The 13197-nt window shown below is 51.0% G+C and overlaps 1 protein-coding gene across 5 annotated transcripts in view; it reads right to left on the bottom strand.

Annotated features, from left to right (window-relative positions):
- The window catches only part of SDK1 (sidekick cell adhesion molecule 1), a 1136389-nt gene that overhangs the window by 83572 nt on the left and 1039620 nt on the right, over positions 1-13197 (bottom strand). For all 5 annotated transcript variants that reach the window (XM_049902716.1, XM_049902719.1, XM_049902717.1 and 2 more), the window contains 3 exons: positions 12591-12694; positions 10499-10569; positions 1289-1424 (listed from right to left, as the gene is read on the bottom strand). In XM_049902716.1, coding sequence (XP_049758673.1) covers positions 1289-1424; positions 10499-10569; positions 12591-12694 — 311 coding nt within the window. The remainder of the gene's footprint in view (positions 1-1288; positions 1425-10498; positions 10570-12590; positions 12695-13197) is intronic.

Genomic DNA, 13197 nt, shown 5'->3' with positions numbered 1-13197 from the left:
CATAATCTTTCACCCTACATGTCGGTGCAGGGCCAACATCTGCTGCCACCTCTCTCCCAGCGGGGAAGGGCTGTGTAAGCATGGCCCCACCCACTACCCTTGCCCAGAGAGCCCTGGAACCTTGCAGACACCAGCTGCGCCTGGGCCAGAAGCAGAGCCTCCTGACACAATGGAAGGTGTATGCTGCCACCAAGTGGCTCTCTCCCTGTCCCCAGGCTGAGAACCTTGTGCAGCAGAAGGCATTTTCAGTGCCACCATTTGGTATCATGGAAAATGGAACCATTGTCACCCTCCTTCTGAGAGAGGAGAGGTGGAAGAGGGTGGCTTGTCCAGCAGCTCTGTACACCGTCTCACTGGCAGCAGAAACCACTGCTGGGGCCCAGCCAGAGACCTTGGGGGAGCTGGCTGACACTGAACAGGGGAGCCCCAATGCCCGTGGAACCCACCCATCTACTAGTGGAACCCCTTCCTCCATCTCATCCTCCAGACCCTCTCCACTTGGCAGCAGCACAGCCACCCCTCCTATTCTAATGAGACCTCCAGCGACATCAGAACAGACCCCTGCCCATACACAGGGCCCAGCCTCTAACCCAGCCCTGCCTCTGTGCTCCCACCAGCCCTCTGCTGGGCCTTGGGCCAGCCCACCACCTGCCCCTCCCCAGTCTGGCGCCTTCCTGCCCTGGTCCACTCATCCATGCTGTGCTTTCTGCACGCAACGCCTTTTCCTTCATGTCCCCCGTGAAGCCCTGCTTTCCATAAAATCTGTCTCAAAGAGTTCCTCCTCCACTGAACCTCCCCTGCCCGTCCACCAGATGTGGTGCTTTTCTGAGCAGTGAGGACACATTGGAAGCCCCAAAGCACTGGCTCTGTTTTCTGCCCCCTCACTGGCCCCATCACATTCTACCTGGCTGTGCAGCTCCAAGGAGTCCCTAAGTGGTACAAACAGTGAATGTGCTCAGCTGCTAACTGAAAAGTTGGAGATTCGAGTCCACCCAGAGGAACCTCAGAAGGAAAGCCTGGTGATCTACTTCCAAAATCAGCCAGTGAAAACCCCATGGAGCACAGTTCTACTCCGACACACATGGAGGCACCAGGAGTCAGAGCTGACACGATGGCAACTGGCGCAGCTAAGAGTCACCGTGATAACTGCCCACCCTCATCACTGTAGGCACCTTAAGGGCAGGGCTGCCTCTTGCCCCTTGTCCCACAGAATTCCCCATGGAGACTTGCCCAGAGCAGGCACTTGGTAAGGGCCCTGTGAGGCGGGGGAGGGGAAGACGCCTGTCACCTGTGAGCTCGGCTCTCAAGGCAGAAGGGCTCTTCACCGTCTTGACCTCGGTGCCGGGCCCAGCCTCGTACTCCAGCTCCCGGTAGTAGATCCTGTACCCCACAAGGAGACCGTTCAGGCTCTCATCCCGCGGAGGCTGCAAAGACATGACACAGCTCAGCCACCCTGAGGAGGAACCCCCCAAGTCAGCCAGGGAGAGGCTCAGTGCCCCGTTCACGCTGAACTAGCTAGCTGTGTAGGAGAGAGTCCCCGAGTCAAGTAGATGTTTTCCAAAACAAAGGACATGGGTCAGATTTATGGAGAGATGCACAAGGCATTCACCAGGCAGGTGATGCTGTGGGATCATTTTCCAAGTTTTCTCAAACCTCACAGGTACCACAGCCACCCACAAGTGCACGTGTGGGCCTGTAGTCCTCTCGCCCACATCCGGCTTAGAGTCCATGAAATGTTTTTAGAAGAATCAGGCTGGCTTTTAAGGGTTTTCCCCCTCCCACTCTTTAAAATTTGGTTCCATATGAACAGGATTTAAAATTCTTATTGGAAACCGGACTTACTGGATCTATGGAGTCTGAAGGAACCCCCAAATCTATTGTCTGGAGACAACCTTTAAGCTCTGAACCAAAATATCCCATGAAGCCATCTTTAAACTAAACAACAATTTAGCTCATTTAATAATTATTTACATGGAATTAGATGGACAACAGTAACTAAAGCACAGACGAGACCTGTGAGGGGCATAGTCCGAGTTAAGGGTGGTGAAACAACGTGGGCAGAGATGAGGAGAATGCTGACACAGCGTGAAGTACGTAACCACGTCAATGAACTAGACACACAAACATTGCTGAATGGGTGTAAGTTCTGTTGTGTATATTTTCATATTGGTTCCATATGTCAGATGCCATTCAATTACATTTTTTATAATTTTTTTTGTGGTTGTGGTTGAGAATACACACAGAAAAACATATAACAATTCGAGTTTCTACATGTACAATTCAGTGGCATTGATTACATTCAAGTTGCGCAGCCATGCTCACTTGCCATTCAATTCTTCCCGCCAAGTGGTGCCAGCCATAGTGTTGGTACCAGTACATCAAACAGGTATGGAGATTAAGATAGAAATCTGGCCTGTGTGTATGTGTGTACATAGCACATAACACACCCATGCACACATCTATTTATACAAGGACAGAAGGGAGTTGCTAGCAATTTTCCACTTCAACTCTCGTCTTGATTTTTCTATTGGCTACAGTTGAGAATTAAATTAAAAGCCTTGTTTTGTAGGGCGTCACACGAAAGCCCTGGTGGCGTAGTGGTTAAGAGCTACGGCTGCTAACCAAAAGATCAGCAGGTTGAATCCACCAGCTGCTCCTTGGAAACCTTATGGGGCAGTTCTACTCTGTCCTATAGGGTCGCTATGAGTCAGAATCGACTCAACAGCAGCAGGTTTTTCAGTCTTCTTCAAACACAATGATTATGACATTGTAATAACCAAAACCAAACCAAACCCAGAGCCAGCGAGTCAATTCCGACTGAGACATTGTAATAGAATGTTTATTTAATCCTCTTCTTAAAATAAAACGAGCCCTGGTGGCACACTGGTTAAATGCTAAGCTGCTAACCAAAGGTCAGTGGTTCCAACCCACCAGCCATACCATGGGAGAAAGATATGGCACTCTGCTCCCTTAAAGATTACAGCCTTGGAAACCCTGTGGGCAGTTCTCCTCTGTCTTATAGTGTCGCTATGAGTCGGAATCAACTCAATGGCAATGGGTTTGGATTTTTTTTTTCTTAATAATTTTTATTGTGCTTTAAGTGAAAGTTTACAAATCAAGTCAGTCTCTCACACAAAAACCCACATACACCTTGCTACACACTCCCAATTACTCTTCCCATAACTTTTTATTTTTCTAATGAGACAGCCTGCTCTCTCCCTCCACTCTCTCTTTTCGTGTCCATTTCGCCAGCTTCTAACCCCCTCCACCCTCTCATCTCCCCTCCAGGCAGGAGATGCCAACATAGTCTTAAGAGTCCACCTGATCCAAGAAGCTTACTCCTCACCAGCATCCCTCTCCAACCCATTGTCCAGTCCAATCCATGTCTGAAGAGTTGGCTTCAGGAATGGTTCCTGTCCTGGGCCAACAGAAGGTCTGGGGGCCATGACCACCGGAGCCCTTCTAGTCACAGTCAGACCATTAAGTCTGGTCTTATGAGAATTTGGGGTCTGCATCCCACTGCTCTCCTGCTTGGGATTTTTTTTTTTTAAGTTTGTCTTCCCCCACCTGTCTGTCAGCTTGCCAGACATGCAGTGGGTTTGGTTGGGTTTTAAAATAAAGTGCAGTGAATGGATGGAAGAGTTGGGGTAGTCCATGTGCAAGAGTAAGAAAAGACAACCCCTGCACTCTCAGCTAAGCCTCACAGAGAAGGGAAAAGAACAATCTCCCACAAACACACAAAAAAAAAAAAAAAAAAAAAATTTTTTTTTTTCCCCACATAGAGGGCTGTTTTCCACGGCACTTTGTAAACTAAATAAATAAACTGAGCATTCAACCATTTGTACCACCCAGGGACTCCTTTTGCAAACTAAGTTAGCCAAAAATATCCGGTGCCCACTGCACCTCCAGGCTGCAGATCACTGCACAGACAGGACTCCCCATGGAGGGAGGGAACCAGGCAGCAAGGGACTGGCTGCTATCAAGTCCCTCTGGTGGAGAGGGCGGGGAGGATGAGGTCACCAGAAAGATCAGAAGTTTCCCCCCAATGACACTGGCCTGTTTTGCTCACATCCACCCTCCGCCCATGCAGCACAGCACCTGGAGCTCTGGGAGGGTTAGAGCCAGTTCCTGGAGGAAATGCTGCAACATGCTGAGCCCTGCAGCCTGGGGAGGCAGTCCCAACCCCGGCAGTGCCTGTGGCACTTACCATCCCCCAGGGCTCCGAGGTCCTCTGAATCATGACGCACAGTGTTACGGACTGAACTGTGTCCCCCCAAATATGCGCTGGAATCCTAACCCCTATACCTGTGAATAAGGAGCCTAGTGGTGCAACATTGAAGCGCTCAACCGCTAAACAAAAGGTCAGTGGTTTGAACACACCCAGCAGCTCCATGGGAGGAAAGACCTGGCAATCTGTTTCTGTAAAGATTACAGCCTAGAAAACCCTGTGGGGCAGCTCTCTGTCACATGAGTTGCTATGAGTTGGAATCACTCAAAGGCACACAACAACAAGCCTGTGGATGTGGCTCCGTTTGGAAATAGGGTTTTCTTTGTTCTGTTACTGAGGTCATATCAGCGTAAGGTGTGGCTTAAACCTGATCACTTCAGAGATATAAAAAGAACAGAGAAGCAAGAGGCACAGAGAAGCAAGCACATATGAGAGACAGAGACAGGCCAAGAAGCCAAGGAATGCAGGGTCTACAGAAACTGAAAGAGACCTTCCTCCAGGGCCGACAGAGAGAGACAGCCTTCCCCTAGAGCCGGTGCCCTGAATTCAGACTCCCAGCCTCCTGAGCTGTGAGAAAGAACATTTCTGTTCTTTAAAGCCACCCACTTGTTGTATTTCTGTTACAGCAGCACTAGGAAGGTAATATATTCAGGGTGCCGTGCAAGTGGATGAGAGGTGTGGAGCCTGGAGGAAGGGAAGACTCACTATGGACGGACAATCAGAGATTAATTTATGGAGGAGGGGGCTTATGAGCTGAGGAGATGAGAGGTGGGAGGCTCCTCAGGACACAGGCAACAGTTCCTGCGTAGACCCTTCCGTAGGGGCAGTGGGCAGGGAGCTCAGCAGCAGCCAGGATCCGGTTAGCGTTGTGGGCCCAGGGCCCTGCACCAGGGTGAGTTAGAACTGGCTCAGGTCCTGTCACTGCCCACCGGGTGGGCCTCCCAGGATGATCTACAGCTAACTCGGAGGGACTGGCCAGAAACGTTGTGTCCCCCAGATGGGCTCAGTGATGAGCTGGGGTACTTCTGTTGTTGGCTGCCTTCGAGTTGGCAACCCAGTGCACAATGGCACAAAGCTCTGCCTTTCCTGTACCATCCCCATGATTGGTTACAGATCGGATCACTGTAATCCACGGAGCTTCAATTGGCTGATTTTCGGAAGTAGATCACCAGGCCTTTCTTCCTAGTCTGTTGTTGTTGGGTGCTGTCGAGTAGATCCTAACTCATAAATGACCCTGTAGGACAGAGCAGAACTGCCACATAGGGTTTCACAAGCTGTAATCTTTATGACAGCAGACTGCCAGGTCTTTCTTCTGAAAAGCCTCCGGTGGGTTCAAACCTCTGACTTTTTGGTTAGCAGCCCCCAGGGCTCCTCCCCTACTTCTACTGCCTACTAGTAACAAGGTGCATGAAAACTCACAGGGGAGGAGTCCTCTGCTGGTGGAGAGACAGCAGAGACTTCTGAGACTCCCAGGGTTTTGGCCTGACCCTCTGGGCCACCAGTAGACAGAGACAGGTATCCCTGCACGAGGGCTGTGTGCCTGGAGCTACTCTCTTGCTCACGGTCCCTGGTTGCTCAGATGGAGCCACCCATCCTGTGGGGGGGATCCTAGGATCTGCCCATGTGCTGCTCAGGTGGGTAGAAGGGCCAGGGTCTGGGCAGTAACAGTGAGAAGTCTCCCGCTTGCATTTCTGCTACCGAAACGACTCAGGTCAGCAAGAAAGAGTGGTGAGCGGGCAGATCAAAAGGCTGCCACCGGGCTTCTTAAGCACCAGCCCAGCAAGTTCACCCCGAGATCACCTTCAAAGCTGCTCTCTCAGTTCCCTATCACACCGGAGCAGCCTCCACCACTTCAGCGTCAGCGGGGAGATCACAAAGGCCCTTGGGCTGGGCAGGACTCTACAGCACAAGCACACACAGGTCCAAGTTGGGATCCCAGGGAGGGCAATTTGCATCTCTGGGGGAGGAGAGGGCAGGTAGGGGCTCCAATGGAGTGGGGAGAGCTGGAGCCAACTCACCAAAAACATTCAATGAGCAGGACATTGGGAGTTCAGGGACATAAAAGTGCCTTTGCTGGACCACACGTGGTGGCTGTAACTTGGTAGCACTAACACGGTCTGGCACTGGAGTTCTTGACTCCAGGCTAAAGGTGGAGGGAAAGGCCTGAGGGCGACTGACCGTGAGCACATAGCTTCCAGTCAGAGGAGGCTGTGGAGGTGGAAGATGGGGCCAAGCCCCCCGACTCCAGCAGCACAATTGAGGACACTGCCAGAGTCCACATTTGGCAGAATTCACTGAAACCCAGAAGCATCTGAAAATCAAACGTGCTGCCCTCCTGCCAGGATCCACCCAGGCCTCCAATGAACAGGCTCCATCTTCACAGTGGGGGCTTCTGTGCCTCCACCAATCCCCAGGGACCTGCCTGGCTGGGGTTTAAACTTGGCTTGGCCACACTTTCTCTCCTTGGAACTTGTGCCCAGGCCTCCAGGCAAGTGTGAGACTGGGTTAGAACCAAGACCAAGTCTAAGCCACCTGTGTGGTCTGGAGTCTGAGCTTTCGGCTTATATTCCCAGGACTTCCCTGGAGTGTGAACAAGGACCCCTAGGGCACCTGTGGGATCATGTCTGCGTGGCTCAGTGGAGCACAGCAGCCTTCAGAGAGCCTGAAACACGGTGTAAATAACCAAGGGCATCACACCTCTGAGCCTGCGCTGGGTCTGTGCCTGATGCCTGGAACCTTCTCCCCATGGAAGGTCAGCAGATCCTGCAAGTGAGGGTCAGCTCTACCCTTCTCACCTTCCTCTGGTCAGATCTAGTGTCCAGTCTCCCCACTAGATGAAAGCCCTCATGGTCCAGAATCCGTCTTGCATGCCCTGGGTGTCCAGCACCCCCGCAGGCCCTGGTCCTCTGCAAAGGATGGAGCCAATGAAAAGAAACAGAAACAATCCTGGAGAGGTCTAAAGAGGCCCAAGGGCTCTCTCTCCCTGGTCCAGGCAACTGTGACATTCCTTTGGGAAGGCACCTAGGGCAGCATCCAGTCTTGTGCTCCACTGAGAGCTCAGCTCAGGATGAGACCTAAAACCAAAAGCTAAACCCACTGCTGTTTGCCAACTCCGATTCATGACGACCCCATGCGTATCAGAGTAGAACTGCCCTTCACAGGGTTTCCGATGGCTGATTTTTTGGAAGTAGGGTGCCAGACCTTTCTTCTGTGGCACCCCCGGGTAGACCTGAACCTCCAACCTTTTTTTAGCAGCTGAGCATATTTACTGTTCGCACCACCGAAGGACAAGCTGTACCTAGGATTCTTCTCTTTAGCAAGAAAACAGCCTCAAAACCCACTCCAGAAATTCTGCAGCAATACCAGGCGGGGGTAGGCTTTTGAGTGATATCTTGGATGATCCATGGGAAGTTTGAGGACAGCCAGATTAAATGTTGTGATCAATTCAGAGTTATTAACACCTATTATGAGCTCTACTCAGTGTGGGTGCCACCATCTAGAATTCGTTTTTAAAACCTCAGATTTCAAACAGGACCGGACTCTGTTAAAAGCCAAGACTGATGACCCTCCCAGGAAGAGTCAGACCTGACAGGCCACTCCAGAGGTGGCACTTCAATGGGCCAGCATCCTTGGCCCTACCGCTGGGGTCTGCATTTTTAAACAAATTACCAAAAAAAGGTTTATAGGTGAAACATTCCATTTGGAATGCAAATCCATATTTAAACATCGTTTCTTTGTTCCGTTCACTCTGATTTAGCAAATTACTCGTAATTTTAATTATACTTGAATTGCCTGGTGGTTGACAGGCATTTATTTCTACAATGTGTCATATTGACCACCTCCTGCTTCTGTGTGCTTCCTACAATTAGTTTGTTCTGCTCGTGTGGAAGGGGGACAGCTGATGGACACATATGCCAAGTTCCTTTGGTGCAGCTCTCCGCCACTCCACAGAGCTGTCCAACAGCAGTGAGAGGGGCCCAGGCTGCGGTGGACAGACGGCGCTGCAGTGACGGCCACTTGTTTGGAGAGTTGACGCATTGTGGCTGTGAGCACGGTGTTTCCAGAAAAGACACTTACCTAGCTATTGGTAGGCCAGGTGCCATATCTACACACAGAATGCTAATTTGATGGTAGAGCTTAAAAAAAAGCACTGCAAAGTGCTACCCTTCTTTTGGGGGATTATATTAGTGGAGAAGGGGCCCTGGTGCTGCAATGGTCAAATGCTTAGCTGCTAACCGAAAGGTCGGCAGTTCAAATCCACCTAGCAGCTCTGAGCGAGGAAGACCTGGTGATCTGCTCCTGTAAAGATTAACCCATTAAAAAAATCCTGTCACCATCAAGTCATTTCTGACTCATAGGACAGTGTAGAACTGCCTCATAGGGTTTCCAGGACTGCAGTCTTTGTGGAAACAGACTGCTACATCTTTCTCCCGTGGAGCAGCTGGTAGGTTCAAACTACCAACCTTTCAGTTAGGAGCCGAGTGCTTAACCATTGCACCACCACTGGGGCTCCTCCCATAATGATTACTGCCAAGAAAATCCTATGGAGCACAGTTCAACCCTGTAACACACTAAGTCTCCCTGAGTCAGAACTGACTCTACAGCACCGAACAACAACATATTAGTAAGGGGTGGGAAATGGAAGCCCTTGGGGCCTTGATTTTCCATTTTGCTTGTTTCCTGCCTCCCAGCAGAGACCCTAATCCAAGTTGGATCTGAAGCATGGACTGCGGAGGCACCAGGGATCTTGCATCAGACCTTAGAGGGGCCCTTTCGACCTCCTGTCAAAGGAGGGACCTGGGGCCAGAGAGGGTCCCTCAGTGTCACTGCTGCCCGGTGTTAAGCCAGGGTCTTGGAGATGAGACAGGGAGGGATGTGGCATGCCAAGGCCAGGCAGTGGGGGTTCAGGCTGACCCCATACATCCCCACTGCATCCCCTCTATCCTGGCAAAGCCAGAAATCATAGGAAGCCACCACAGCGAATCCCCCACTTCAGATTTTGGACAGTTTTTTTGATTACCTTGAAGGGTTCCTATTACCTCCACGCAGCGGTCACTTAGCAATAAAGAGGAGGTGAGTGAGAAGTGGCCCAGGATTACTATATCAATACCTGAAGGAGGGTTTGGACGCTTAAGCCCAGGCTATTGAGTCCGGCTCTCCATCCCCACGGAAGTGGCAGTATCAAGTTATATTAGGTTCAGCCATATGAAATTTCCACTTTCGCACATCGGACATGGTCAGATTTCATGGGACTCAACCTAATTCCTACAGATTTCGCCAAGCTACAATGTGACCAGGGAAGCAAACACCTTTAGAAGCGGCCACCACCTTCACCGGTTAGAAGACATTTCCTCAACTCATTCCTGCAGCAATTCCAGCCCTGTGCTTCCCATGCCAGGTCCCTCGCCTGTGCCTCACCCTCCTCCTCTCATCAGCTTGAAGCCTAGTTCACGGAAGCCAAGTCTAAGCCTGTTGCTGAGAATTCGGAAGCGGTAGGGGGGATGCACCATCAACTCTGCCCTCCTCTCTCCCCTTTTAGGCTCTTCTGCTCAGCCCCAGCCCAGAGGGGTCTCCAGTGGGCTTGTGCGTTTGCATCAGGACCTCCACACATTCTTGCCCACCTGGCCCCAGCCCCCATGCCTGAGCCAGGGCACACTCAGAACTCACCCCTCCCTGGCCCGGGGGAACATTCCACTGGAGACAAGTTCCCTAATATCCTCCATGGGGTTTCCTAGCATTCCTGCTCCTTTCCATTTAGCCTCCTCCCTTTCCAAAGAAAGGAGCCCTGATGGCACAGTGGTTAAGCACTTGGCTGCTAACCAAAAGGTTGGCTCTTTGAACCCATCACCAGCTCTGCAGGACCAAAGACCTGATGATCTGCTCCTGGAAAGATTAGGAAACCTTATGCGGCAGTTCTACTAAAAAAAAGGAGTTGGAAAATACTTGAGGGCACCTGAAAAACAACAACAACACAAGTATTCAGTTCCTCAAATGCTCTTTGAGCCAGCCTTACCATTCCTCTGGTCCCCTCACTAAGGGGTTCAGTACATGTTTATCTTATATTTGCATGACAGTAAGTTTTTAACTGTTGGGAAATTAGGCTTTAGTACCATTTCCCTTTTGAGTTTACAAGCCCAACAAGGTGTTTCCTTTGTTCTGTTCTCAACACTGAATGTGCGGCCAGCTGGCAGTCAGCACCCAATCATCACTGGGGATGGAACAGGGCTGAACAGCCGTGTTTCATGGAACACTGAAATCCTGGGCACTCACCTGCCACTGGATCAGGACAGAGGACGTGGTGTGCGGAGTCACTGAGACAAGACTGGGGGGCTCTCCTGGAACTGGGATTCAAAGAAGGAGAAGGCAAGGGTTACAAGGATCCTGGTGCACCTCCCTCTTCAATAAGGCTGCAGGGATCTATCTCTCTGCCATTCCCCCTCCCCCACCCCTGATGCCCCCTGCTGTTCTAATGGCAACGTGAACCCTTTATCCAGCTTTCCTGAGAGCCTTGGCCACACAGATTGCCATTACAGGGGGTTCTCAGTAGCTGAAATAGCTGCTGTGGAATCTACTTTGACTCGTGGTTACCCCATGTGTGAGAGTAGGACTGTCCTCCATAGGGCTTTCAAGGGCTGATTTTTTGGAAGTAGATTGGCAGGCCTTTCTTCCAAAGGCACCTCTGGGTGGACTCAAACCTTTCAGTTAGTAGCCAGGTGCGGTCACTCTTTGCATCACCCAGAGATTCCAGAAGCCACACAGGACAACCATTACTTCCCAACGGGCTGCTCCCCTTCCTCCCTTGGCTTGTCCAGGCTGTTGGCTCGCTTCCTGAGAATGTTGGATTTACCTGAACCCGGTGGTCCTCGAAAACAGCCTAGGTTAAAGAAATCCCTTCATCTTTTTGTGTTTCAGAAAATGCTGGCCGTGGAGTCCATTCTAACTCATAGCGACGTTATAGGACAGAGTAGAACTGCTCCATAGGGTTTCCAAGGCTGTAATTTTTATGAAAACAGATCACCAGGTCTTTCTCCCATGGAGCTGCTGGTGGGTCTGAACCAATAACCTTTCAGTTAGCAGCCAAGTTCTTAACTGTTAATGCCACCAGGGCTCCTTTTCCTGAGATTAGGACCTTTCCTTGTCCAGGTGCCCAACCAGGGAACCCTTATCTCCTTGACTCCCCTTTCATTTCAGTCCTTAGTTGTCAAAGCACCTAGTTAGGGAATCTCTTATCTCTCTCTCCAGTTGGGCTAATCAAAGAAAGGGAAGGGAAGGAAGGGGAATGAATTTTTCCATTAGTGCACCCCATCCCTTAAAAAAGTCCAACTTTTGTTTCAAGGGACTTGAGCTCAGAATTAGTTCTGGTCACTCTCCCCTACTGCAAAAGCATTTGCTGAGTTAAGTCACGGAACTGACTCGACAGAAAGTTTACTTATTTATTTTTTGCCTGTTTAACCCTGTCCGGTGCAATTTTTCTTTAACATTTAGAAACCGTTAGCCTTAACCCCTTTGCTGGTCCTTCGGGTCATCTGAGGCCTCGTGTGGGAGAAAGTGAACGTCCAGGATATAAAAGAAGCCACACTAAAGCTGTGAGGTCAGCAGGTGAGCCCACTGGAAGTTGAGTTATTTAAAAATTCTTCCGCTGGTGCTTTAAGTGGGGCAGTTTTGGAAGAGGGGAGGCTGGAGAATTGCTATAAAGCGCCGCTGGGTGGAATAAGCGCTCTGGTTTCCAGCCCTGGATCTGAGCTGCGGCACCTGTTTCATCATACCCATCCTTCTCCTACATCCTACTTGTCTGGCTGTCCCCTCGCTGGCCGCGTTTGATGGAGCTGTCTCCAGGCTCACTTCGTGCCTCACAGGGCTGGGTCACACAAAAAGGCACAATGCGTCTCCAGGCCCCACTCCACTCAGGAGAGCGCAGGGGTAGAAACACCACCTGGGGCTCTCAGGGCTCACAGTCCCTCACTTCAGTGTGCTCTCGTTACACAGAGCGGCTTGTGAGTGAGAAGGATGGGGGAAACCTCTTAAAACCCAGCCACCCTTTGACATTTATTTTTAATGATTCTATAAATTATTCAATGTCTGGGATGCTAATGGATAGTCGGGGTTTTGGAAGTCAATCAAAGAAACTTCCATTCCATTTGGAAGCCCTTGAAGGGTTGATTTACGGCCACTGGGTCTGCAGGAATACTCTGGGCTGACTGTTAGTAACTGAATTCCCCTCCTCACCACCTGCTCTCTCCGGACTCCCTCCTTGTTTAGGACAAAAGTGGGAGCCTCCCTGCAGGGAGAAATGGCTGGGCTTCACAAGTAGCTGTTAGGAAGTTGCTCTGTGACAGCCACTGCCTGTGTGTCAGCTACTTACCATCCTGCAGTGTGGTCACCGCCTCTGTTTCCGCACTGAAGTCGCTGTCCCCGATGTCATTGGTGGCTTTCAGGCGCAGCTTGTAGGAGGTGAAGGGCCTCAGCCTAGAACGTGGAAGAGACCCAGTGAATGCTGGGACACTTCCCACCTTCCCTCCCTCAGGAACCCAGGGGAACCAATGGAGGGAGGATGAATGGCCTCCTGGCCCAAGAGCTCTGGGCTTCTTGGTGAACCCCCAGATGAGTCACTCTACAGAGTGGGGGATGTTCTGGGGTCAGCCTGGAAGTCCTTCCCAGCCACAGGCAGGGCCCAGTGAGCAGGAGCGTCCAGGGGACCGGAACCTATCTGGGGAGTGATACTCAGGGCTTGGCTTAATGGCCTGCCCCAGAGAGAGAGGAATCAGCGAGGGGTGAGTGTTGTGAGCCCCAGCGGATGATGGAGGTCTTCCTAGGGCCCCTCCAGGAGGGCCCACCTCCACCTCCTCATAATTAGAGATGCTCAGAGCTGCAAATCACTGCTCTCTGAGGAACCTCGAGAATTTCTCTGGAGGAGCTAATTAAATCAGCCCTTGCACTGATCCAGAGCAGAAAATGAGTTCCCGCCTGGT

The sequence above is a fragment of the Elephas maximus genome, chromosome 12, assembly GCF_024166365.1.
Source record: "Elephas maximus indicus isolate mEleMax1 chromosome 12, mEleMax1 primary haplotype, whole genome shotgun sequence".
Classification (NCBI taxonomy): Eukaryota; Metazoa; Chordata; class Mammalia; order Proboscidea; family Elephantidae; genus Elephas; species Elephas maximus.
Note: the sequence above shows the minus strand (reverse complement) of the source record. Positions and strands in the feature narration are given on the sequence as shown.